This window comes from Salmo salar, chromosome 01, assembly GCF_965601325.2.
Source record: "Salmo salar chromosome 01, fSalSal1, whole genome shotgun sequence".
NCBI classification, from domain to species: domain Eukaryota; kingdom Metazoa; phylum Chordata; class Actinopteri; order Salmoniformes; family Salmonidae; genus Salmo; species Salmo salar.
Genome location: NC_138291.1, coordinates 79161179 through 79185000, shown reverse-complemented (window position 1 = coordinate 79185000; position 23822 = coordinate 79161179). Strand labels below are relative to the sequence as shown.

The window sequence follows — 23822 nt, the reverse complement described above, 5'->3', positions numbered from 1 at the left end:
CTTCTCCCCTCTCTCCCCAAAATCAACACCTCACCAGAGGTTCTGAACAACATGTGTGTGTCAGGAAGTTCCCATGCAATCCTGCATATGGCAACATTTAAGGCTTTTTTTCCCCACCAGGCCAAGCTTTAACTTAATTTGCTGCTCCGCCATCGGGACAGCCCAGAGTACAGTAAGAGTACAGAACAGAAGTGTACAATTTGGGCTATAGACAGGGCTATCGGCAGCTGGGAATAGAGCAGACACCAATATTATGAAGAAATCTGTAGATTCTGAGGTAAAACAAAGAGCAGTTCTTCGGGTGAAAGCCTTGGAGCGTAGACTGTGGTTACATGAGTGCCTTTCTCTTGCAAGATGGACAGATAATATCAAACATTGTGGAAATGATATTATTATCCTTTTACACGGTGTCTGGCTACGTTAGAAACTTACATTAGCAAAGTGCATGCCTTGCCCACCTCAGGATTTCTCCCCTTTCCAGCCATTACTTCCCTGTTTTTGTGGGTTGTAAATTCATTTGTCACATAATTGTTGCTGGATCGATTTATTTAAGAAGAAAACTAATGCACATCCCATCTCTTGCTTGTACAAAACACATTTTCCCACTGATTTTATGATCGCAATCTTTGCACAGGTTGGTGCTCTTTTTTTGTAACATTTGAGTTTGAGTTTATTTTATTTTTACAGGGACAGTGCACTTTAATCAACGTTTCAGTAAAAGTGCCGGTTTTAGCCAGCCGGCTCATTTTCAACCGCAGTCCTTGGGCAGGTTATTAAAAACAATTACAATATAGACAATCATTGAGCAGTGAGCACACGCAGAGCAACATAGGACAAGCAAGACGTAGCATACAGACAGAGCAATATAGGACAAGCAAGATGTAGCATACACTAAGTTGACTGTGCCTTTAAACAGCATGGAAAATTCCAGTAAATTCGGTCATGGTTTTAGAAGCTTCTGATAGGCTAATTCACATCATTTGAGTCAATTGGAGGTACCGGTTTGCAACTGCACATGGGAACAAAGATCATACTTTTTGGAGAAATGTCCTCTGGTCTGATGAAACAAAAATAGAACTGTTTGGCCATAATGACCATCGTTATGTTTGGAGGAAAAAGGGGGAAGCTTGCAAGCCGAAGAACACCATCCAAACCGTGAAGCACGGGGGTGGCAGCATCATGTTGTGGGGGTGCTTTGCTGCAGGAGGGACTGGTGCACTTCACAAAATAGATAGCTTCATGAGGAATGAATATTATGTGGATATATTGAAGAAACATCTCAAGACATCAGTCAGGAAGTTAAAGCTTGGTCGCAAATTGGTCTTCCAAATGGACAATAACCCCAAGCATACTTCCAGTAGTGGCAAAATGGCTTAAGGACAACAAAGTCAAGGTATTGGAGTGGCCATCACAAAGCCCTGACCTCAATCCCATAGAAAATGTGTGGGCAGAACTGAAAAAGCGTGTGTGAGCAAGGAGGCCTACAAACCTGACTCAGTTACACCAGCTCTGTCAGGAGGAATGGGTCAAAGTTTCCCCAACTTATTGTGGGAAGCTTGTGGAAGGATACCCGAAACGTTTGACCCAAGTTAAACAATTTAAAGGCAATGCTACCAAATACTAATTGAGTGTATGTAAACTTCTGACCCACTGGGAATGTGATGAAGGAAATAAAATATGAAATAAATCATTCTCTCCTATTATTCTGACATTTCAAAATGTTTAAAATAAAGTGGTGATCCTAGCTGACCTAAGACAGGGAATTCTTACTAGGTTTAAATGTCAGAAATTGTGAAAAACTGAGTTTAAATGTATTTGGCTAAGGTGTAGGTAAACTTCCGATTTCAACTGTACAATGCATTTGGAAAGTATTCTGACCCTTTCTCTTTTTCCACATTTTATGGACTAAATAAATAAAAAACTCATCAATCTACACACAATACCCCATAAAGACAATGTAAAAACAGGTTTTTAGAAATAAAAATACCTTATTTACATAAGTATTCTGACCCTTTGCTATGAGATTCGAAATTGAGCTCAGGTGCATCCTGTTTCCATTGATCATTCTTGAGATGTTCCTACAACTTGATTGGAGTCCACCTGTGGTAAATTCAATTGATTGGACATGATTTAAAATGCACACACCTGTCTATATAAGGTCCCACAGTTGACAGTGCATGTCAGAGCCAAGCCAAACCAAGCCATGAGGTCTAAGAACTTGTCTGTAGAGCCAGAGACAGGATTGTGTCGAGGCACAGACCTGGGGAAGAGTACAACAAAATGTGTGCAGCATTGAAGGTCCCCAAGAACACAGTGGCTTCCATCATTCTTAAATGGAAGAAGTTTAGAACCACCAAGACTCTTCCTAGAGCTGGCCGCCTGGTCAAACTGAGCAATAGGGGAATAAGGGCCTTGGTCAGGGAGGTGACCAAGAACCCGATGGTCACTCTGACAGAGTGGGGTATTGTGTGTAGATTGATGAGGGGAAAAAAACGATTTAATCAGTTTTAGAATAAGGCTGTAACGTCACAAAATGTAGAAAAAGTCAAGGGGTCTGAATACTTTCTGAATGCACTGTATAAAGACGCTGGTTGGATAGAGGGTAATTTAATGCAAATGGATTTAACTATACTCAAGTGTATATGCAAATTAGTTATTTTCAAATATTATTATTCTATCAATATAATAACAAAACACATAAATAGGCCATATATGGTTTATATATGGTAGCATGGGTCTTATATATAAAAAGTGTGTGTGTGTATATGTAACCGATGTGAAATGGCTAGTTAGTTAGCGGTGGTGCGCGCTAATAGCGTTTCAATCAGTGACGTCACTCGCTCTGAGACTTGAAGTAGGGTTTCCCCTTGCGTTGCAAGGGCCGTGGCTTTTGTGGCGCGATGGGTAACGATGCTTCGTGGGGTGTCAGTTGTTGATGTGTGCAAGGGTCCCTGGTTCGAGCCTGGGTTGGGGCGAAGAGAGGGACGGAACCTACACTGTTACATTGATGCTGTTGACCCGGATAATTGGTTGCTGCAGTGGTAGGTTCTGCAGGTGGTGACCACAGACCACTTCTCAATTCCTATGCTTCCTGGCTGATGTTTTGGTCACTTTTGAATGCTGGCAGTGCTTTCACTCTAGTGGTAGCATGAGACGGAGTCTACAACCCACACAAGTGGCTCAGGTAGTGCAGCTCATCCAGGATGGCACATCAATGCGAGCTGTGGCAAGAAGGTTTGCTGTGTCTGTCAGTGTAGTGTCCAGAGCATGGAGGTGCTACCAGGAGACAGGCCAGTACATCAGGAGACGTGGAGGAGGCCGTAGGAGGGCAACAACCCAGCAGCAGGACCACTACCTCCGCCTTTGTGCAAGGAGGAGCAGGAGGAGCACTGCCAGAGCCCTGCAAAATGACCTCCAGTAGGCCACAAATGTGCATGTGTCTGCTCAAACGGTCAGAAACAGACTCCATGAGGGTGGTATGAGGGCCCGACGTCCACAGGTGGGGGTTGTGCTTACAGCCCAACACCGTGCAGGACGTTTGGCATTTGCCAGAGAACACCAAGATTGGCAAATTCGCCACTGGCACCCTGTGCTCTTCACAGATGAAAGCAGGTTCACACTGAGCACATGTGACAGACGTGACAGAGTCTGGAGACGCCGTGGAGAACGTTCTGCTGCCTGCAACATCCTCCAGCATGACCGGTTTGGCGGTGGGTCAGTCATGGTGTGGGGTGGCATTTCTTTGGGGGGCCGCACAGCCCTCCATGTGCTCGCCAGAGGTAGCCTGACTGCCATTAGGTACCGAGATGAGATCCTCAGACCCCTTGTGAGACCATATGCTGGTGCGGTTGGCCCTGGGTTCCTCCTAATGCAAGACAATGCTAGACCTCATGTGGCTGGAGTGTGTCAGCAGTTCCTGCAAGAGGAAGGCATTGATGCTATGGACTGGCCCGCCCGTTCCCCAGACCTGAATCCAATTGAGCACATCTGGGACATCATGTCTCGCTCCATCCACCAACTCCACGTTGCACCACAGACTGTCCAGGAGTTGGCGGATGCTTTAGTCCAGGTCTGGGAGGAGATCCCTCAGGAGACCATCCGCCACCTCATCAGGAGCATGCCCAGGCGTTGTAGGGAGGTCATACAGGCACGTGGAGGCCACACACACTACTGAGCCTCATTTTGACTTGTTTTAAGGACATTACATCAAAGTTGGATCAGCCTGTAGTGTGGTTTTCCACTTTAATTTTGAGTGTGACTCCAAATCCAGACCTCCATGGGTTGATAAATTGGATTTCCATGATTATTTTTGTGTGATTTTGTTGTCAGCACATTCAACTATGTAAAGAAAAAAGTATTTAATAAGATTATTTCATTCATTCAGATCTAGGATGTGTTATTTTAGTGTTCCCTTTATTTTTTTGAGCAGTGTGTATATATATATATATTTGACATAAAGTTTAAACATGAATTCCCAACTGAACTGATTGATTACGTTGACTTTTTGTCTGTCATTATACAATTATTTATGTGCTATAATTCAGTCAATATTTGATGGATTTCTTATTTATTTAAAAAGCGTTGAGTAGCTTCATTATGCAACAATACCAGAACTGTATGTTTGACCTTTTATAAATGTCTTGTATTCTATGAGTCTATAGATATACGTATGTTGGTTTGCCTAACCTGGGTTCCAAGAGAGAAAACCCATCAGGTCAGGGAATCTTCAGGACCTCCACAGTAGTCTTTCTCTGTCTGATCAGTCAGAGCTGTGTTTAATGAGCAGGTTTAACCAGGCTGATCTGTGTGCCTGATTTACTAACTGAGAGAGATGGAGATGTCAATGAGTTGTCTACAGGATGTGCCCAGTTAGACATCTGGAGAGCAGGGGGAGAATCAGGGAGAGAATCAGGGAGAAAATACACACAGGGACGGATAGTGCTGTAGATAGTCCACCCTGAGAATCTGGTAGTTTAAAGATATCAGTTTAGATATAGCGTACCGGTAGTAGCCACTGCCATGGGTAAAGAACATATAGTAGTTAGAAAGAACTGGATGGCGAAGACCTTGTGTTTGAAACATTGCAGTCAATAGAGAGGGGAGAATCTTCAGCATCTACCTAGTGAGGAAGGAGGCAGGGCAGGTGCCAGAACGAATCAGTTGGATGGGCATTTGATTTCCATAGGGGGTGGCACTATTTTTTCACGGAGCCTCCTATGGCAAAATTGTTTTAATCGGTTTTATAGTAAAGATGTAATTAAACTGTCATATTGTTTTCATCTGATTGTCAAACAAATCACTTCAAAAAGTAGGTTACCTTTGCACGTTTCTCCAAAATAATTCTGTGCACCCACTAACTTTCCTTAAATTCGCGAATGGCTGAAACTACCTCACCGGAGAAAAGCATCTGTGCGAGCGAAACAGCGCTCCTCTGTCTTACTATATGTAGCCCATGTATCTGATGCTGTCTGGCCAAAAATAATATGACATGACATGCTCTTTTTGACCAGATAGTATCAGATACATGAGCAGTAGGGCAGTAGACCAAGAGAGGAGGAGGGAGGGCAAGGAGGTATGGTAGGCCAGGCCCCCTAAGTCCTGCCCATAACACCGGCCCGAGAGGGAGGGAAAGATGGAAGGATGAAGAAAGGGCAGTAGGCCAGGAGAAGAGAAGGGAGTGCAGGCTAAATGAGAGCCAGACTGTGTGACTGAAAGCTTGTTAACCACAGCCTTTACAGATAAAAGTGTAAGGTTAACCATTAGGCTGTATCAGTACAGGGCCTTGCCCATTAGTGTTTTAATGCTCCTAATTACACTAACTGAATAAGAGAGGGTAGGATTCATGTTTTTAATTACAGTGACTGTATTAGGAGAGGGGTTAACAATGTGCAGTCTGTTTTAATTAGGGGCACGTATAAAAAAAAAAATGAAAACCTGCAGTAAACAGTAACACAAAAACACCCTTTTATTAACCATAGAACACAGAAAACCAGAGAAGTATCTATTTCAACAGCCCTCTGTGTTTTAAACACTGGAATCCTAGAAAGAGTAAATAAGAATGTTGTGTGAATAGGAATAAACACACAGTAAACACACTCTTTGGCAGCTACAGTGTAGTGTCATGACATGAACTGGGATTGCATAACTATAGCCACTTAACGTTTTACTGTTATAGTGAGAGACAAAGCCTAGAATGTATCAGAAACCCAGGGGTGTATCCAACAATGGAGAAAGAGAGAGAGAGAGAGATGATGGGGTCTCGTAGCAGAATGGAAAAGTAATGAGAGAACGAAGGAGGGTGAGAGAGCTAAAAAGGATGAAAGGAGAGGCCTATAAAGAGGGACAGCAGAGGGAGGCTCATATCTGTTTAACAGACAAACCACCCAGGAAGCAGGCTAATACACTAAGCTGATGTCACATCCCAAACTTCTTCACATGTGCTAGGTCAAAAATAGACTGAGAGAGAGTGAGTTCAGGAGAGGAAAACAGAATGACGGAGAAGGGATAGGGAGAAGGAGTAGGTAGACCCACTACAACTACTGGACCTAGACCATGAAGGAGAGGAGGAGTAGTGGTGGTGTTGAGGGGTGAGCGGATAAAGTGAGTCCTAAGTTCGACTGGATCAATCGTCAGAACGGGGTCCAATGAGTGTTCAGAGAGATGGAAAGGGACATGTGGTTGGCATGTGAATACATCTCTGGGGCCTGCGGACAGCTCTGGCCTGTAGTGGTTCCCCCCAGCAGGTAGACTGGCAGAGCAGTTCGACGCCCAGCCACAATAAAAGCATTGTGATCCTAGCGGGGGGCATCCTTCCCAGAAAAAGAATGGAACGGGAGGGGAAATAATTGTCTGCTAGTTTTTGAGCGGTCTCCCTAATAAACACCACCCATCCCTGCAGCAGCTAAATAAAGTAAAAAGTTCTCCACATCTTCTTTAGGCATCCACCAGATGCTGATAAATCATTTTTATGAACATGGCACCGCAGTAGCATTGTAGAACTGACTCTCTGTCTGGATCAAAGAGTCTTGGATGTCTCTATCTCGATCTCTGGCCGCCCTCTTCACGTTCCCCTAAATAAGTGAATAGTCCTTCAGTCCTGGTGACCCATAGGGTGCAGGCTTTTGTTTCAACTTGGCACTAAAATCCTTAATTCAACTAATCAACTTACTGTATCATCTGGCAAACGATTAGTTGGGTGTAATGCTTGCCCTGAGCATGGTCTTGTACCCCTGATGCAGCAAAGTCCAATCCCAACAGCAGAGGGCAGTGGTGGGAATCAGGACTGGACTGCACCATTGCAGACAGTGCCGGAGGGGGAGTAGCAGCCTTTTGCGTACCTACAGCTCAGGTTGCAGATCTGTCACCAGCCCAGCGCTGCACACAGAGGGGCACACATTTTGTGATGGGGGGAGGGGAGAGTCGTGACACCATCCTGGTCACTGACAAAGGGCTAGGGTTACACAGTGATTCGCCCTCGCGTCCAGCCAGTCAACACCACTAAACGCCTTTCATCTGGCCTAATAGCTCCCACGGGAAAGAACGCTAGGTGCCACAGAGGACTGAGATGAGCCTACAGTAGCTGCCCAAAGCCACACCAAGGAATGGACTAAGAGTAGCAATAGCTCCAATGAACGTTCCCTTGTTATCCAGTGAGAGTAGAAAGGAATGATTTGTACAGTACTGCTTTCATGATGATTTTTATTGAATTTATTTTTATTTGACCTTTATTTAACTTTTATGATAAAGCAGAGTGTGAGACTCACCGGTAGTGGGTTGAAGTGCTGGTCTACGAGGTGTGTGTACCCATAGTCGAAGAACGAGTGTCGCAGGACAACATCAATCCCCTGCATCGCTGCCATACCCAGAGTGTTCAGCCACCTGAAATACACACACACACACACACACACACACACACACACACACACACAAAGTGAGAATAATGCCTGAGTGAGGTGATACTTCATTTGATTGATTGATTTATAGATTGATTGATTTATAGATTGATTGATTGATTGATGTATAGATTGATTGTACTTACAGAAAGCCAGCAGCATAGGTATCAGAGAGGTTATTGGTTCCTCCAGCCCACGCCGGACCTACTCCCCCCAACCACACCTTCTTACCAGGTGCATGGCTATTCACTACCTGAGAAAGAGAGAGAGTGAGGAAAGAGAGAGACAGAGAGAGCGGAAACAGAGGGGACAGAGGAAAGAGAGGGGGCAAGAGAGAGGGGGGAGAACAGACAACAGAAAAATAGGGGATCAGATCAGAGAGAGAAAGAGAAAGGGGCTGCAGGTAGGCTAGCGGTTAGAGCACTGGGCCAGTAACCGTAAGGTCGCTAGTTTGAATCCCCGAGCCGACAAGGTGACAAATCTGTTGATGTGCCCTTGAGCAAGACACTTAACCCTAATTGTTCCAGGGTCGTGGTTGATTATGGCAGACCTTGGCCGTGACCCCACTCTTTGAGGGTGTCTTTAGGGGAGTTGGAATATGTAATGTAGGCTTGGCCCTAATGTATGTGTTCTCTGTCACCTGGAGCTGCATGGAAAATGGTCCAGGAACAAAAGGACAATGCCCAAGGACTAGTCAGCCCTTCCCCCTCTGGGGGGCCTAAACATATCTCTCTGTTACTGTAATCAGAGGATTGACTATTGTGACAGAATAATGCTATAGTATCCATGTCTGGTATCTATTTGTTCACTCTGATGCTAACTATATGGATGGATGATCTCTGTGGTTACTTGTTTCTGCACAGGGTGAACTCTGAATTACTCTATTATGCAAACTATTTTATTGTCTTCTCAGGAGTTCTGTCTTATTTACATTGGTCTCACCCCCCACACAAGCCTTTAGATTCTGTGACACCCTGTGGAGATTGGACCTGGGAGTGTTTAGGTTACTGTAAACTTGGTATCGTTTGATTGGTCAATTGTGGTTGGTTTTGGGTTGGAAGGTTACACCTTCAAATGTTATAAATGGGATTAAATGCCTTTGTTCTCTCTCTTAAAATGCTGTTCATTGACTACAGCTCAGCCTTCAACACCATTATCCCCTCCAAGCTCGTCACCAAGCTTAGGACTCTGGGTCTGAACACCTCCCTCTGCAACTGGATCCTGGATTTCCTTACCCTTAACACAGGGGCCCCACAGGGGTGTGCGCTTAGTCCCCTCCTGTACTCACTGTTCACACAAGACTGTGTGGCCATGCACGACTCCAACACCATTATCAAGTTCGCTGACAACACGATGGTGGTAGGCCTGATCACCGGCGACGATGAGTCAGCCTACAGAGAGGAGGTCAGTGACCTGACAGTGTGGTGCCGGAGTAAGACCAAGGAGCAGATCGTGGACTACAGGAAACAGGGGGGCGAGTACGCCCCCATCCACATCGATGGGGCGGCAGTGGAGCAGGTAGACAGCTTCAAGTTCCTCTGTGTCCAAATCACTAAAGACTTAAAATGGTCCAAACACACACGTACAGTCGTGAAGAAAGAGCGACAGTGCCTCTTCCCCCTCAGGAGATTGAAGAAGTTTGGCATGGGCCCTCAAATCCTGAAAATGTTCTACAGCTGTACTATTGAGAGCATATTGACTGGCTGCATCACTGCTTGGTATGGCAATAGCACCGCTCTCGATCGCATGGCTCTACGGAGTGTTGTGCGGACAGCCCAGTACATCACTGGGGCTGAGCTCCCTGCCATCCAGGTCCTCTATATCAGGCGGTGTGAAAAGACGGACCGGAAAATTGTCAAAGACCCCAATCACCCAAGCCATAGACTATTTTCTCTGCTGCCACAGGGCAAGATGTATTGGTGCATCAAGTCTGACAACAACAGACTCTTGAACAGCTTCGATCCCCAAGCAATACGACTGATAAATAGCTAACAAAATAGCTACATGGACCAAGTTTACCTTGTATCTTTATTGACCTTTTATTTCAGTATTTGTCTCTATGCACATTCACAGGGCCCTAGACACACTGTCACTCAAACACACACACACACACACACACACACACACACACACACACACACACACACACACACACACACACACACACAACTGGCCTACCTGGTTAAATGAAGGTGAATTTAAAAAAGATGTTTTCTAAAAATAAAAATACAGCTCTGTCTCCCTTCGTGTTCTTTACAAACGTCAACGGATTGATAAAACATCTGGACTGAGATAAACTCTATTGGATAGCCGATCCCCAACTTTAGTCCCATCCTGCTGGTCCAAAGCCAGCTACAGCAGCGTTTTGTATTCATTCTCAATCACTTTAAGGACCATTAGGGAAATTCATGATCTGAGACTGTTAAATGGATCTCTGTCCGGAAGACCTGTTCTCTCTGCTCTAAACAGCTTCCAGAGAATCTCTCTCCTAGCATGGCTGCAAACCATTACTACTGGACAGCAAATGGGGAAACGCACGTACAGTACAGCACAAACACGCTTGCATACACGCTCGCGCACATACACACACAAACTCACACACAATAGGGCAGTACACATTGTTCTTTGGTGGGTCCTCTCTTTTACAATAGACAATAATTGGGTCTTTTCTACCAGCTCAGAGACTATGACTATAGGTTGGTAGCAATTATTTCTTAATTGTGAGCACGACAGACCGGTTCTTATGGCCTTTTTTTCCCACTGAGGGAAGTTACTGTTCTAGATCTGAGAGTTGAGATCCATAAAACTGAACTGGGAACTGTGTCCTTACAGAGGTAGGCCTATGGAGGGACAATGCAGGGGGACAGGAGAGCACTGGGGCAGGGGTTGGGAAGAGACACGTGTAACGGAGGTGATTTGGTGAAGAATACTTACATAATGACTGACCTTTCCTGAGACCTTGTGTCAACACTTCCCTTTCTCTCACCTTGAGTACTTTAGTGATCTGTTCGGTCAGGGTGTCCAGCAGGCGTGTCTTCAGAAAGTCCTCTACTTTGGTCACTCTGCCATCCATGTAGTAGCTACAGACAAAACAACAACACACACAGACACTTCAGAACAGAATACAAGCAACTTCTGATAAATGCACACAGCAAATTCTCCAGTGTTAAAAAAGTGTTGAGTCTGTGGACCCATATAGACACCGGAACAGTGTTAAATGAACACACTACTTAGTGTAAAACCTTATTTATTCAAATATTTTCCATGGTGCCTTGCCTTTCAAGTAAATTGTAGAATTACCACCCATGACTGAATTTGTTAGTGACAGAGACATGGTTGTTACATTCATTCATTTTCAGTCCTGTGGACTAAGCGAATATGTTATAGTTTTACCCCTAGGACAGGGGCATGAAACTCATACACATCACTCATGTGTGGTAACTCTACAAGGCAAGGCACTCTGGGAAATCCTTGAATATAGATTTAGTGTGTTAATTTACAACTGTTCTGGTGTCTATATGGGTCCACAGACTCAACACTTTCAGTGTCGATTTAAAACTCAGTGTTGTTTTTTTTAACACTAATATCATTAACTGGTTATAATCAGGTTATCTGACGCCAAATGCCTGATTGCATGCCAAATGCTCTCACTACACTTTACACGTAAGAGTTTGCACTTATCATAAAGTATCATTCTCATGAGAAAAAAGGCTACGGTACACACAAACTGAAACTCTTACTAACTCTTCATAATAAAGTCCAGTAATAAACCATTTAGAAATAGTTTGTTCACCAATTAATAATCATGATTTAATATTAACATATATTACCTATATTTGCAAACGTTAGTAAGCTATATATACAGTATATATATATATATTTTTTTTAAATTAACCTTTATTTAACTAGGCAAGTCAGTTAAGAACAAATTCTTATTTACAATGACGGCCTACTCCGGCCAAACCCGGACGACGCTGGGCCAATTGTGCGCCACCCTATGGGACTCCCAATCACGTCAGGATGTGATACAGCCTGGATTCAAACCAGGGTGTCTGTAGTGATGCCTCAAGCACTGAGATGCAGTGCCTTAGACCGCTGCTCCACTCGGGAGCCCCACCAATATATTGATTGTATTTTTATATAGCGCCTTTCCAGGTACTCAAAGCGCTGTAAGGTAGGGAAACTCACCTCATCCACTACCAATATGTAGCACCCACTTGGGAAATACACAGCAAACCATTTGTGCCAGAACACTCACCACACATCAGCTATCAGGTGGAGAGGTGAGGAGTGACATATTGGTGTCTCTGAGGGGTCTTTGGCCTGGTTCGCTAACTACCACTCTCCAAGAGTGCAGTGTATAAAGTCAGAACATCTGCTGTCTCAGCCATTGCCTCTCACCAAGGGAGTACTCCAAGGATCGATCCTAGGCCCCACACTCTTCTCAATTTACATCAACAACATAGCTGAGGCGGTAGGAAGCTCTCTATTCCATTTACATGCAGATGATACAGTCTTATACTAGACACGGACACAAATGATCCATTGGTAGTTTGTTGTAACCAAGTATTGGTGCTAACCGTGTGTTATTGGATGCTAGCATGCTAGTTAGCTACGGCGTCATAAGACACGGTGCACTGGGTGGGTTTCACGGAAGAATACTGTACCAAGTTATCTAGCTGAATAAACTAAGTTTGAGCCTATTCCTGGAAACATTGAACCACTGTAGTTTACATCAATTATCATTTCTAAGTGGAAGTTGGAATAGTTATATTTGAGTGTTTCAGCGAATGGTTAGTGAGGGAGGCCCTGCTCTCTCGCTTCCCCAGTTGTTTAGTTCATTTTCTTTCCAATCTCCTTTGCATTAGCGTAGCCTCTCCTGTAGCCTGTCAACTATGTGTCTGTCTATCCCTGTTCTCTCCTCTCTGCACAGGCCACACAAACGCTTCACACCGCATGGCCGCTGCCACTCTAACCTGGTGGTCCCAGCACACACGACCCACGTGGAGTTCCGGGTCTCCGGCAGCCTCTGGAACTGCCGGTCTGCGGCCAACAAGGCAGAGTTCATCTCAGCCTATGCTACCCTCCAGTCCCTCAACTTCTTGGCACTGACGGAAACATGGATTACCACAGAAAACACTGCTACTCCTACTGCTCTCTCCTCGTCTGACCACGTGTTCTCGCATGCCCCGAGAGCATCTGGTCAGCGGGGTGGCGGGACTGGAATCCTCATCTCTCCCAGGTGGACATTCTCTCTTTCTCCCCTGACCCATCTGTCTATCTCCTACTTTGAATTTCATGCTGTCACAATCACTAGCCCATTCAAGCTTAACATCCTTATCATTTATCGCCCTCCAGGTTCCCTTGGAGAGTTCATCAATGAGCTTGACGCCTTGATAAGTTCCATTCCTGAGGATGGCTCACCCCTCACAATTCTGGGTGACTTTAAAACCTGTTGGGGCTCGGGGGCAGTATTGAGAAATTTTGAAAAAAATATGTGCCCATTTTTAACTGCCTCCTACACCAACTCAGAAGCTAGGATATGCATATTATTAACACATTCGGATAGAAAACACTCTGAATTTTCTAAAACAGTTTGAATGGTGTCTGTAAGTATAACAAAACTCATATTGAAGGCAAAAACCTGTGAAAAATAGATTTAAAAAAAATGTGAATTTTGTGACTGTACTATTTAGTGTCATTGTTTTATAGATACCATAGTGAGAAAGGATTCATTTCGCAACACCTACGGCTTCCACTAGATGTCAACGATCTTTATAAAGTTGTTTGAAGCGTCTATGATAAACAGAGAGCAAATTAGAATGCAAGGAAGTTGACATGTCATCACTTCATTTTTTTGCGCCTGCGCATAAATCTGAGAAGCGTGAGTTTGTCATTATTGTTTTTCTAGACATAGGATAGGTTGTGTGAAAATATTACTGATGTTTATCGTTAAAAATGGACCAAAAGATTCATGCTAAACAACGTTTGACATGTTTGAACGAACGTAAATAGATTATTTACTAGGTTTTTTTAGCTTTTCGGCGTGATTTTACAACCCCCCACCACGTTTTGTGGGAGCATAATGAACGCTAACTACTTGGTGTTATTTGGACATAAATTATGAACTTTGTCAAAAGAAACCACATTTGTTCCGGACCTGGGATACCTGGCAGTGCCTTCTGATGGAGATAATCAAAGGTAAGGGGATATTTACAATGTTATTATCGATATTAGATGATGCTAACTGTATAGCATAGCTTATTGTTCTTAGCATAGCACCCCGTTTATTGCAAAATGTGATTTCCCAGTAAAGTTATTTTGAGATCTGGCCATTCGGTAGCAATTACGAGATGATAATATATTATTCTTTGAATGACAATATTATAATTTACCAATGTTTTCGAATAGTAATTTTGTTATGTTCACCGGAAGCATTTCAGAGAAGAAAAAAATCTGAATTTCACGCTACTGTAAAATGCTGTTTTTGGATATAAATATGAACTTGATGGAACAAAAAATGCATGTATTGTATAACATAATGTCCTAGGAGTGTCATCTGATGGAGATTGACAAAGGTTAGTGCATAATTCTAGCTGGTTTCTGCTTTTGGTGACGCCTGACCTTGAATTGAAAATGGATGTTTGTACTTTTGTGGCTATGTACTGTCCTAACATAATCTAACTTTATGCTTTTGCCGTAAAGCCTCTTTGAAAATCGAACAATGTGGTTAGATTAAGGAGATGTTTATCTTTTAAATTGTGTAAAATAGTTGATTGTTTGAGAAATTGAAATTATTAGATTTTTGATGTTTTGAATTTCCAGCCTTGTTAGCAATCCCGACTCGGGGTTCATTGCTAACCTGTAGCCCCAACAGGTTAACCTCCCTATGTCTACCTTTCACTCATTTCTCTCTGCCTCCTTCTTTCCACTCCACTCCTCTTTTGGCCTCACCCTCTCACCATCCCCCCCTACTCACAAGGCAGGCAATACGCTTGACCTCATCTTTACTAGATGCTGTTCTTCTACCAATCTCACTGCAACTCTCCTCCAAGTCTCCGACCACTACCTTGTATCCTTTTCCCTCTCGCTCTCCTCCAACACTACTCACTCTGCCCCTACTCAGATGGTATTGCGCCGTCGCAACCTTCGCTCTCTCTCTCCTGCTACTCTCTCCTCTTCCATCCTATCATCTCTTCCCTCTGCTCAATCCTTCTCCAACCAATCTCCTGATTCTGCCTCCTCAACCCTCCTCTCCTCCCTTTCTGCATCCTTTGACTCTCTATGTCCCCTATCCTCCCGGCCGGCTCGGTCCTCCCCTCCTGCTCCGTGGCTTGATGACTCATTGCGAGCTCACAGAACAGGGCTCTGGGCAGCCGAGCAGAAATGGAGGAAAACTAGTCTTCCTGGCATCTTTTCACTCCCTCCTCTCCACATTTTCGTCCTCTGTTTCTGCTGCTAAAGCCACTTTCTACCACTCTAAATTCCAAGCATCTGCCTCTAACCCTAGGAAGCTCTTTGCCACCTTCTCCTCCCTCCTGAATCCTCCCCCCCCCTCCTCCCTCTCTGCGGACGACTTTGTCAACCATTTTGAAAAGAAGGTTGACGACATCCGATCCTCGTTTGTTAAGTCAAATGACACTGCTGGTCCTGCTCACATTGCCCTACCCTATGCTTTGACCTCTTTCTCCCCTCTCTCTCCAGATTAAATCTTGCGACTTGTGACGGCCGGCCGGCCAACAACCTGCCCGCTTGACCCTATCCCCTCCTCTCTTCTCCAGACCATTTCCGGAGACCTTCTCCCTTACCTCACCTCGCTCATCAACTCATCCTTGACCGCTGGCTACGTCCCTTCCGTCTTCAAGAGAGCGAGTGTTGCACCCCTTCTCAAAAAACCTACACTGGATCTCTCCGATGTCAACAACTACAGACCAGTATCCCTTCTTTCTTTCCTCTCCAAAACTCTTGAGCGTGCCGTCCTTGGCCAGCTCTCTTGCTATCTCTCTCAGAATGACCTTCTTGATCCAAATAAGTCAGGTTTCAAGACTGGTCATTCAACTGAGACTGCTCTTCTCTGTGTCACAGAGGCTCTCCGCACTGCTAAAGCTAACTCTCTCTCCTCTGCTCTCATCCTTCTAGACCTATCTGCTGCCTTTGATACTGTGAACCATCAGATCCTCCTCTCCACCCTCTCCGAGTTGGGTATCTCCGGCGCGGCTCACTCTTGGATTGCGTCCTACCTGACAGGTCGCTCCTACCAGGTGGCATGGCGAGAATCCGTCTCCGCACCACGTGCTCTCACCACTGGTGTCCCCCAGGGCTCAGTTCTAGGCCCTCTCCTATTCTCGCTATACACCAAGTCACTTGGCTCTGTCATATCCTCACATGGTCTCTCCTATCATTGCTACGCAGACGACACACAATTAATCTTCTCCTTTCCCCCTTCTGATAACCAGGTGGCGAATCGCATCTCTGCATGTCTGGCAGACATATCAGTGTGGATGACGGATCACCACCTTAAGCTGAACCTCGGCAAGACGGAGCTGCTCTTCCTCCCGGGGAAGGACTGCCCGTTCCATGATCTCGCCATCACGGTTGACAACTCCATTGTGTCCTCCTCCCAGAGTGCTAAAAGCCTTGGCGTGACCCTGGACAACACCCTGTCGTTCTCCGCTAACATCAAGGCGGTGACCCGATCCTGTAGGTTCATGCTCTACAACATTCGCAGAGTACGACACTGCCTCACACAGGAAGCGGCGCAGGTCCTAATCCAGGCACTTGTCATCTCCCGTCTGGATTACTGCAACTCGCTGTTGGCGGGGCTCCCTGCCTGTGCCATCAAACCCCTACAACTCATCCAGAACGCCGCAGCCCTTCTGGTGTTCAACCTTCCCAAGTTCTCTCACATCACCCTGCTCCTCCGCACACTCCACTGGCTTCCAGTTGAAGCTTACATCTGCTACAAGACCATGGTGCTTGCCTACGGAGCTGTGAGGGGAACAGCACTTCTGTACCTTCAGGCTCTGATCAGTCCCTACACCCAAAGAAGGGCACTGCGTTCATCCACCTCTGGCCTGCTCGCCTCCCTACCTCTGCGGAAGCACAGTTCCCTCTCAGCCCAGTCAAAACTGTTCGCTGCTCTGGCACCCCAATGGTGGAACAAGCTCCCTCACGACGCCAGGACAGCGGAGTCAATCACCACCTTCCGGAGACACCTGAAACCCCACCTCTTTAAGGAATACCTGGGATAGGATTAAGTAATCCTTCTACCCCTGATTCAGATGACCATCCTACCCATGCTAGACTACGGAGACGTAATTTATAGATCGGCAGGTAAGGGTGCTTTCGAGCAGCTAGATGTTCTTTACCATTGGGCCATCAGATTAGCCACCAATGCTCCTTATAGGACACATCACTGCACTCTATACACTCTATACTGTAAACTGGTCATCTCTGTATACCCATCGCATAAAACCCTCTTAGGCCTCACACCTCCTTATCTGAGATACATACTGCAGCCCGCACCATCCACATACAACACCCATTCTGCCAGTCACATTCTGTTAAATGTCCCCAAAGCACACACATCCCTGGGTTGCTCCTCTTTTCAGTTCGCTGCAGCTAGCGACTGGAACAAGCTGCAAAAACACTCAAACTGGAGTTATCTCCATCTCTTCATTCAAAGACTAAATCATGGACACTCTTTCTGACAGTTGTGGCTGCTTCACGAGATGTATTGTTGTCTCTACCTTCTTGCTTTTGTGCTGTTGTCTGTGCCCAATAATGTTTGTACCATGTTTTGTGCTGCTACCATGTGGTGCTTCTGCCACGTTGTGTTGCTACCATGTTGTTGTCATGTTGTGTTGCTACCATTCTCTGTTGTCATGTGTTGCTGCCGTGCTATGTTGTTGTCTTAGGTCTCTTTTTTAGTGTTGTGGTGTCTCTCTTGTTGTGATGTGTGTTTTGTCCAATATTTGTATTTTTAATCCCAGCCCCTGTCCCGCAGGGAGCCTTTTGCATTTTGGTAGGCCGTCATTGTAAATAAGAATTTGTTCTTAACGGAATTGCCTTGTTAAATAAAGGTTAAATAAAATAAAAAATAAATATGGAAATTAGGAAGGAGGGGGATGATTCGGTGGCCATGATGGAAATGGGGCCAGGTTGGGAATTTAGCCAGGACACGGGAGTTAACATCCCTACTCTTACATTAAGTGCCATGGGATTTATTTGTGACCACAGAGAGTCAGGACACCTGTTTAATGTCCCATCTGAAAGATGGCACCCTATGCAAGGCAATGTCCCCATCACTGCCCTGGGGCATTGGGATTTGATCTTAAGATCAGAGGGAAGGGTGCCCCATAATGGCCCTTCAACACTACAGTATTTAGATAGTTATTCACACAAGTTCTATTTAAATTACTTGTTTGGTTTCTCACTATGGGTATCTTCCATCTCACTCTACCAGCCCACGTACCTTCCTGTTGCTTATTCCCACCAAAGTGGAAGAAAGGAAAGAGACTTTTGTGATTTGGTTAGCCACACCCTAAGCTAACGTAGCTAGCTAACGAAGAACGCACATTCTCTTCAGCTAGCAGTGTGCTTGCTAAAGCTAGGCTACTAACACTTGAGGTGAATGCTAGCGAGCTAAACGCTGGGACTAGCTGGCTACGCAGCTAAGCATTGGTGAAGCACATGATTAGAACTAGCTCCTTTGCTAGCTCTCTCTACCTGCACGGTAGTATTCTTCTCTCACCTAGCTCACCAGCACCTTTACTGGCTAGGCTGACCGGTCCTACCTTCCGGTTTTGCGGTCTTGAGATCCCTCTAACCTGTAGAGCAACTCCACCTTGCTGTGCTCTCCGGGTTACTGCGTGCCATTTATGATAGGCTTGTAACCCACTTAGAGTCATGGTTACCATCTCCCCTTGCCAGGATGACCCAAGCCAGGCACGAGCTCCCATATCTGCCGCTGCGGCTCTCGCATCTCAGAGAAAGACTCCCATCCTTTCTGCTTTGCTTGAGAGGCAGTCGACCACCCGGAGTCTTATCTGCCCTGCAGCCTACTGTCTAAGGTTAGCCAGAGAAGGAGACAAAAAAAATGCTCCTGCTCCGGGTACCCCCCCTCCAAGCTACATCATTCTAGTAGACTAACCCCTAATGGTTCCCCTACCCTGAACATGCATAGACAAGTTTCCGGTTTCCATAAGGTCCCTCCGCTGGAGCCTCCTCTGGCTAACTACCTTAATCCCTCACGCAGTGCATCCCTGTCGGTTAACACCACCCTCCCGAACAAGATAGGATGCTTTTTTTCATTTATCATAAGATGTACATAACCGCAGCCCATTCGGTCAGAGCACCTACCATGTCCACCTTACTTACGGCTTATCAAGTGAAACTGCTGGACAATATGGCAAGTCAACGCACAGATGACCCCGCTATGTGGGAGGAAATCTGTGTCACCACATATCTCAACCTATGTGCCTCTCGGGACACTGTACAGAGTTGTTAAGGTCAACGGCATCATGGACTTAACCCAGTACTAGTACATTTTAGCCAAAAACCTGGTTGCCTCTACCAGCAGACTGAAATCAAGGATTTGGAAAGATTCTCTATCGAGGAATGGTCTAAGATTCCTCCCAATGTGTTATTCAATCTCAGAAAACATTTTAGAAAAAGTTTCAATGCCATTATCCTCGCAAGGTGACTTAGGTAAGGTATAGAAAGGTATTGAAAACAGCAGGGTCAATAATTTTTAACCCTATCTTTTAGAGAAAAAAAGTATTACTTGTAAAACAAAATCTCTTTCTCTGAGCAATTGAATTAGCGTAAAATAATATACAAGGTTATCAGTACTTGAATTCTTTATTTTATACAGACAATTTTGCTCATCTTCATCAACGGCATTAATCCCATTTTAAACCAGAACATTTTTGGGGTTCAGTACCTCTTACATTTTTTATTTAACATTTATTTAATTAGGCAAGTCAGTTAAGAACAAATTCTTATTTTCAATAATGGCCTAGGAACACTGGTTTAACTGCCTTGTTCAGGGGCAGAACGACAGATTTTTACCTTGTCAGCTTGGAGATTCGATCTTGCAACCTTTCAGTTACTAGTCCAACGCTCTAACCACTAGGCTACCCTGCCGCCCCAAATAAAGATTCATAAGATAATGTATACGGTGTTTAATATAGATAAATTATATTTACTAATATACTAATTATTATCAAAGTATTTTTGGCAGTACCTGATCTAAAGCAATCACTATTTACAGTTTATGAGTGCCACTAACATGGTATGTGTTTCCATTGAATTCAGGTAGGTTTAGGCTACTATCAATAACGTTATGTCATCATGTAACCCTTTTTTGGGGAATTGACACAGTTGGTTTTGTCACATTTGGCAATGCAGACGATAACATTCTACTTGAAGGGGGTATAAAAAAGACATTCACAACACCTTTATGAAACCAGTCATAACACCTTGCAGTATCATTTATAACAACCTTCATAACACATTTTTTCAAAATCATGTATAAGGAGTTTTCAAAATATGTCAATTGTCATTTCAGAACAAAAAGTTATCAGTAACACAGAAATATATTTTTATATGTACATTTATTTAGAAATGTGTATTTTCACAGCCACAGTACCCAACCCCCAAAGTATTATCGTAGGAACACATATTTATGGCTTAAGTTGGCAGAGAACATGCTGCAGGCCTTAACATGACATTTACGATTTGTGCTCCAGGCCAGGACTCACTGTAGACCAGGTACCCTGTTTGCTTCAGATCCACCTTCTTACTGTATGTTCTGTACTCACTAATGGATACTGGGTCAAATTGACACAGAACATCTACTGTGTATAGGCTTTTGAACATAATTGGAGGGTGAAGATAATATTGATAATTCCAAGGGCTGTTTACCCAGTGGCATCCTGCAGCACTGAAAGAGAGAGGATACAAAACACTCTATGCACACAGTAACTAACTGTGCTGCTCCTAGCCAGTTCCGTGAATAGTGTATTAGAGCACGGATGTCTTACAGCACGAATGGAGAACTTTGATGTGGGCCACAAAGAACATTTTGCAGTTTTAAAGTTTGCTGCATTTCTACACATTTTGCCATGGGGCCGGGAGAAAAAATGTGCAGTTTTACAGCTAATTTCCAACGAATTTTACACATTTTGCCAATGGGTGGAGAGAAATGTTTGCCGTTTTTAATATGATATCTGAGTGAGAGTGACTTACAAAATCAATGGGGAGCCCCCGATTGGTAATTTGACCATGATTCAAATGTTTAGCTGACATGGGCTAATTGACTGTCAAGAGAAAGACTACTGATGCACAACCAAATATCTAAATTGCACCTTGTGTATTCTACTATTCTAACTCTCAACAGTATTTCAAGGGAATTTCATTTTGAAAACTTCTTATGAATGACGAAGAATTAATGTATTATTAAGTTTGTTAATGAATGATTCGGCAACACTCATAAAGGTGTGATGAATGCCTTACTGTATGTATGCCCCCTTCAAGTAAAGTGTTACCATGTACCGTACATAGAGGAAGTTATTTTTGAAGTATCTATTTTGTGCTAATGAAGACTTTATGTATTCTATATAAAGCCTTTATAAATTGTCGTTTTTTAAAAGTGGGACCTAATTGTAAGAAAACTATAAAATCTTTTACCCTCAAGGGTTACCAAAACTGGTAAAGCGCTACCAAACCGGGTTATGATATCATTTATGTATGACCAACTTTGTCAGACAAAAATACATAGTACACAGTAGTTTTGTAGGGAAGCTGTCTGCTGATCTGCTCCTCTACCTATGGAAAGAATTAAAGCGTGAACACATCTGTAGAGAACAGAACGTATCCTCTATTTGGAATTACATTCTTTACCAAGACAATGATGAATCACCTTTCCTCACAGCAGTAGCTTTCTCTTTATTTCTCCTCTCTCTCTCTCTCTCTCTCTCTCTCTCTCTCTCTCTCTCTCTCTCTCTCTCTCTCTCTCTCTCTCTGGCTGTATCTATATACTGTACTACTCTGTCTCCCCTCTACAATGGTTCTCTCTCTTGACTTGTGAGTCTCAGAGCAGTAGAACAGAGCAGGGATTCTGTAGTGGAATGGTTGAGATGTAGATAAATACCAGATTTAGTCTGAGACGAGTATTAAGATGTCAGAGGGAGTAGCGAGAAAGTGACAAGAATTGGAGGAAGGCAGGGAGGGATCAGAAAGAGAGAAAAAGGAGGCAAGTGAGAGAGAAAGAAGGAGAGCGATAGAGAAAGGGAGACAAGAGAGAAAGGGTGCGCTCGTGTGTATGTGTGTGTGTGAGTGTGAGTGTTTGTGAGGGTCTAAGCTCCACCAATGAATAAAATGTGGCCCTCCAGGGGAATGGGCCCTCAGGATTTACGGGTCCGGCGGGACAGTGAATAGTGTGGAGAGCAACACAAATCTCTCTTACCCTCCTGCAGTCTTTGCTCTTTCTTCCTCCCACTGCTATCTCTATTTTCTCTACTTTCTACATATACTGTAGCTGTAAAAAACATCAGTCCTCTTGCTGAGTGTTCAGTCTTCTGACTACATGGTCTCTATGTCTCTATTCATGGAGCAATACTCCCGCTAAGCCAAAACGTGTTACTTGCGTAACCCTCGGTTCTCTGATATTATAAGTGAGATATCTCACATGAAGGGGATTGACAAGAATCTCAGAAGCTCGAAGAACCAATCACACACGTCTGTCGGAAACAGACAAGTCGAGTGGCGAATAAGGTGAGCCCCTCCCCTCATCCCCCCACTCGCCCACCCTCTGATCATTCTCGAGCATGCCGAACTTCCTCAAGTTCTTGCTAGTAGGGAATGTTATAGTGCTATTTGGGTTGTTAATTGGATTCTTTCTGCCATTTCAAGATTTCTTGTTTTTTATTATTATTTGTGTACTTGTTGGACATTTTACGGCATTGTTAGGAGCTAGTAACATAAGCATGATCACTGCACCCACTATAACATCTGCTAAACTGTATACACAACCAATAAACTGTTATTTTATTTGAATGCGGTGAGACATCTCACTCATAATATCAGAGAACCGGGGCTACGCAAATAACCTTAAGTTCTCTTTCAGTTGTTAGTTTCGATATCTCACATGAGGGATATGGCCAACTCCCGTATCACAGCATGCTCTCTGAAGCCAGTTAGTCTCAACATATCAACCCTCAGAGGCCCCGACACTGAGGACAGTATACGCCAAAGAAGATGCAGTGACGTCTAGTCGGTAGAACATCATGAAAGTATGCCCAAGAAGTAGCCATACCCCTGGTGGAGTGAGCCCTCAGGCCTTCCGGAGGCTGTAACTCCTGCTATTATAGGCCAATATAATAGCTTCCACAATCCGTGCTAACTGTTGACGAGAGAGGCGTCTCTCACAAAGCACACAAAGAGCTAGTCGCTCTTGTGCAAAGCTTTCGTTCTATCCAAGTATATGAGCATTACGGGTACTGGACACAAACGGGGGGGGGGGGGGGGGGGGGGGATAAAGTCACCCAACACAGAAGACAAGAGAAGAAAAACCTGCACTCGGCGGAGTAACCTCACAGCACACCTGTGAACAGATGAACAGGAAAACGGATCAAGTCATGCTGAGGAGAGCTAAGAGAATGACTGTTTGTGAGGAAGAGAGGTGAGATTGATCAAAAGGTGAGCGAGTGGCTCTTTATGATGAGGGGAGCTGCTCACCTCATTTGCCTCTCGACCTGTCTGTATCCGACAGACGTGTGTGATTGGTTCTTTGAGATGATGAGATTCCGGTGAATCACGCTCATGTGAGATATCAAAACAAATCATTGAAAGAGAACACAACCACACTATGAGGATGAAGACAACAGTAGGGAAGTGACAGGGGATGTTCTGGCAGTACTGGAGAAA

General features: G+C 44.4%; 1 protein-coding gene across 1 annotated transcript in view; it reads right to left on the bottom strand.

Annotated features, from left to right (window-relative positions):
• The window catches only part of hpse2 (heparanase 2), a 115866-nt gene that overhangs the window by 21420 nt on the left and 70624 nt on the right, over positions 1 to 23822 (bottom strand). Inside the window, exons 7-9 of the mRNA XM_082967811.1 lie at positions 10879 to 10972; positions 8039 to 8145; positions 7764 to 7878 (exon numbers count right to left, since the gene is read on the bottom strand). Of these exons, the coding sequence (XP_082823937.1) occupies positions 7764 to 7878; positions 8039 to 8145; positions 10879 to 10972 (316 nt within the window). The remainder of the gene's footprint in view (positions 1 to 7763; positions 7879 to 8038; positions 8146 to 10878; positions 10973 to 23822) is intronic.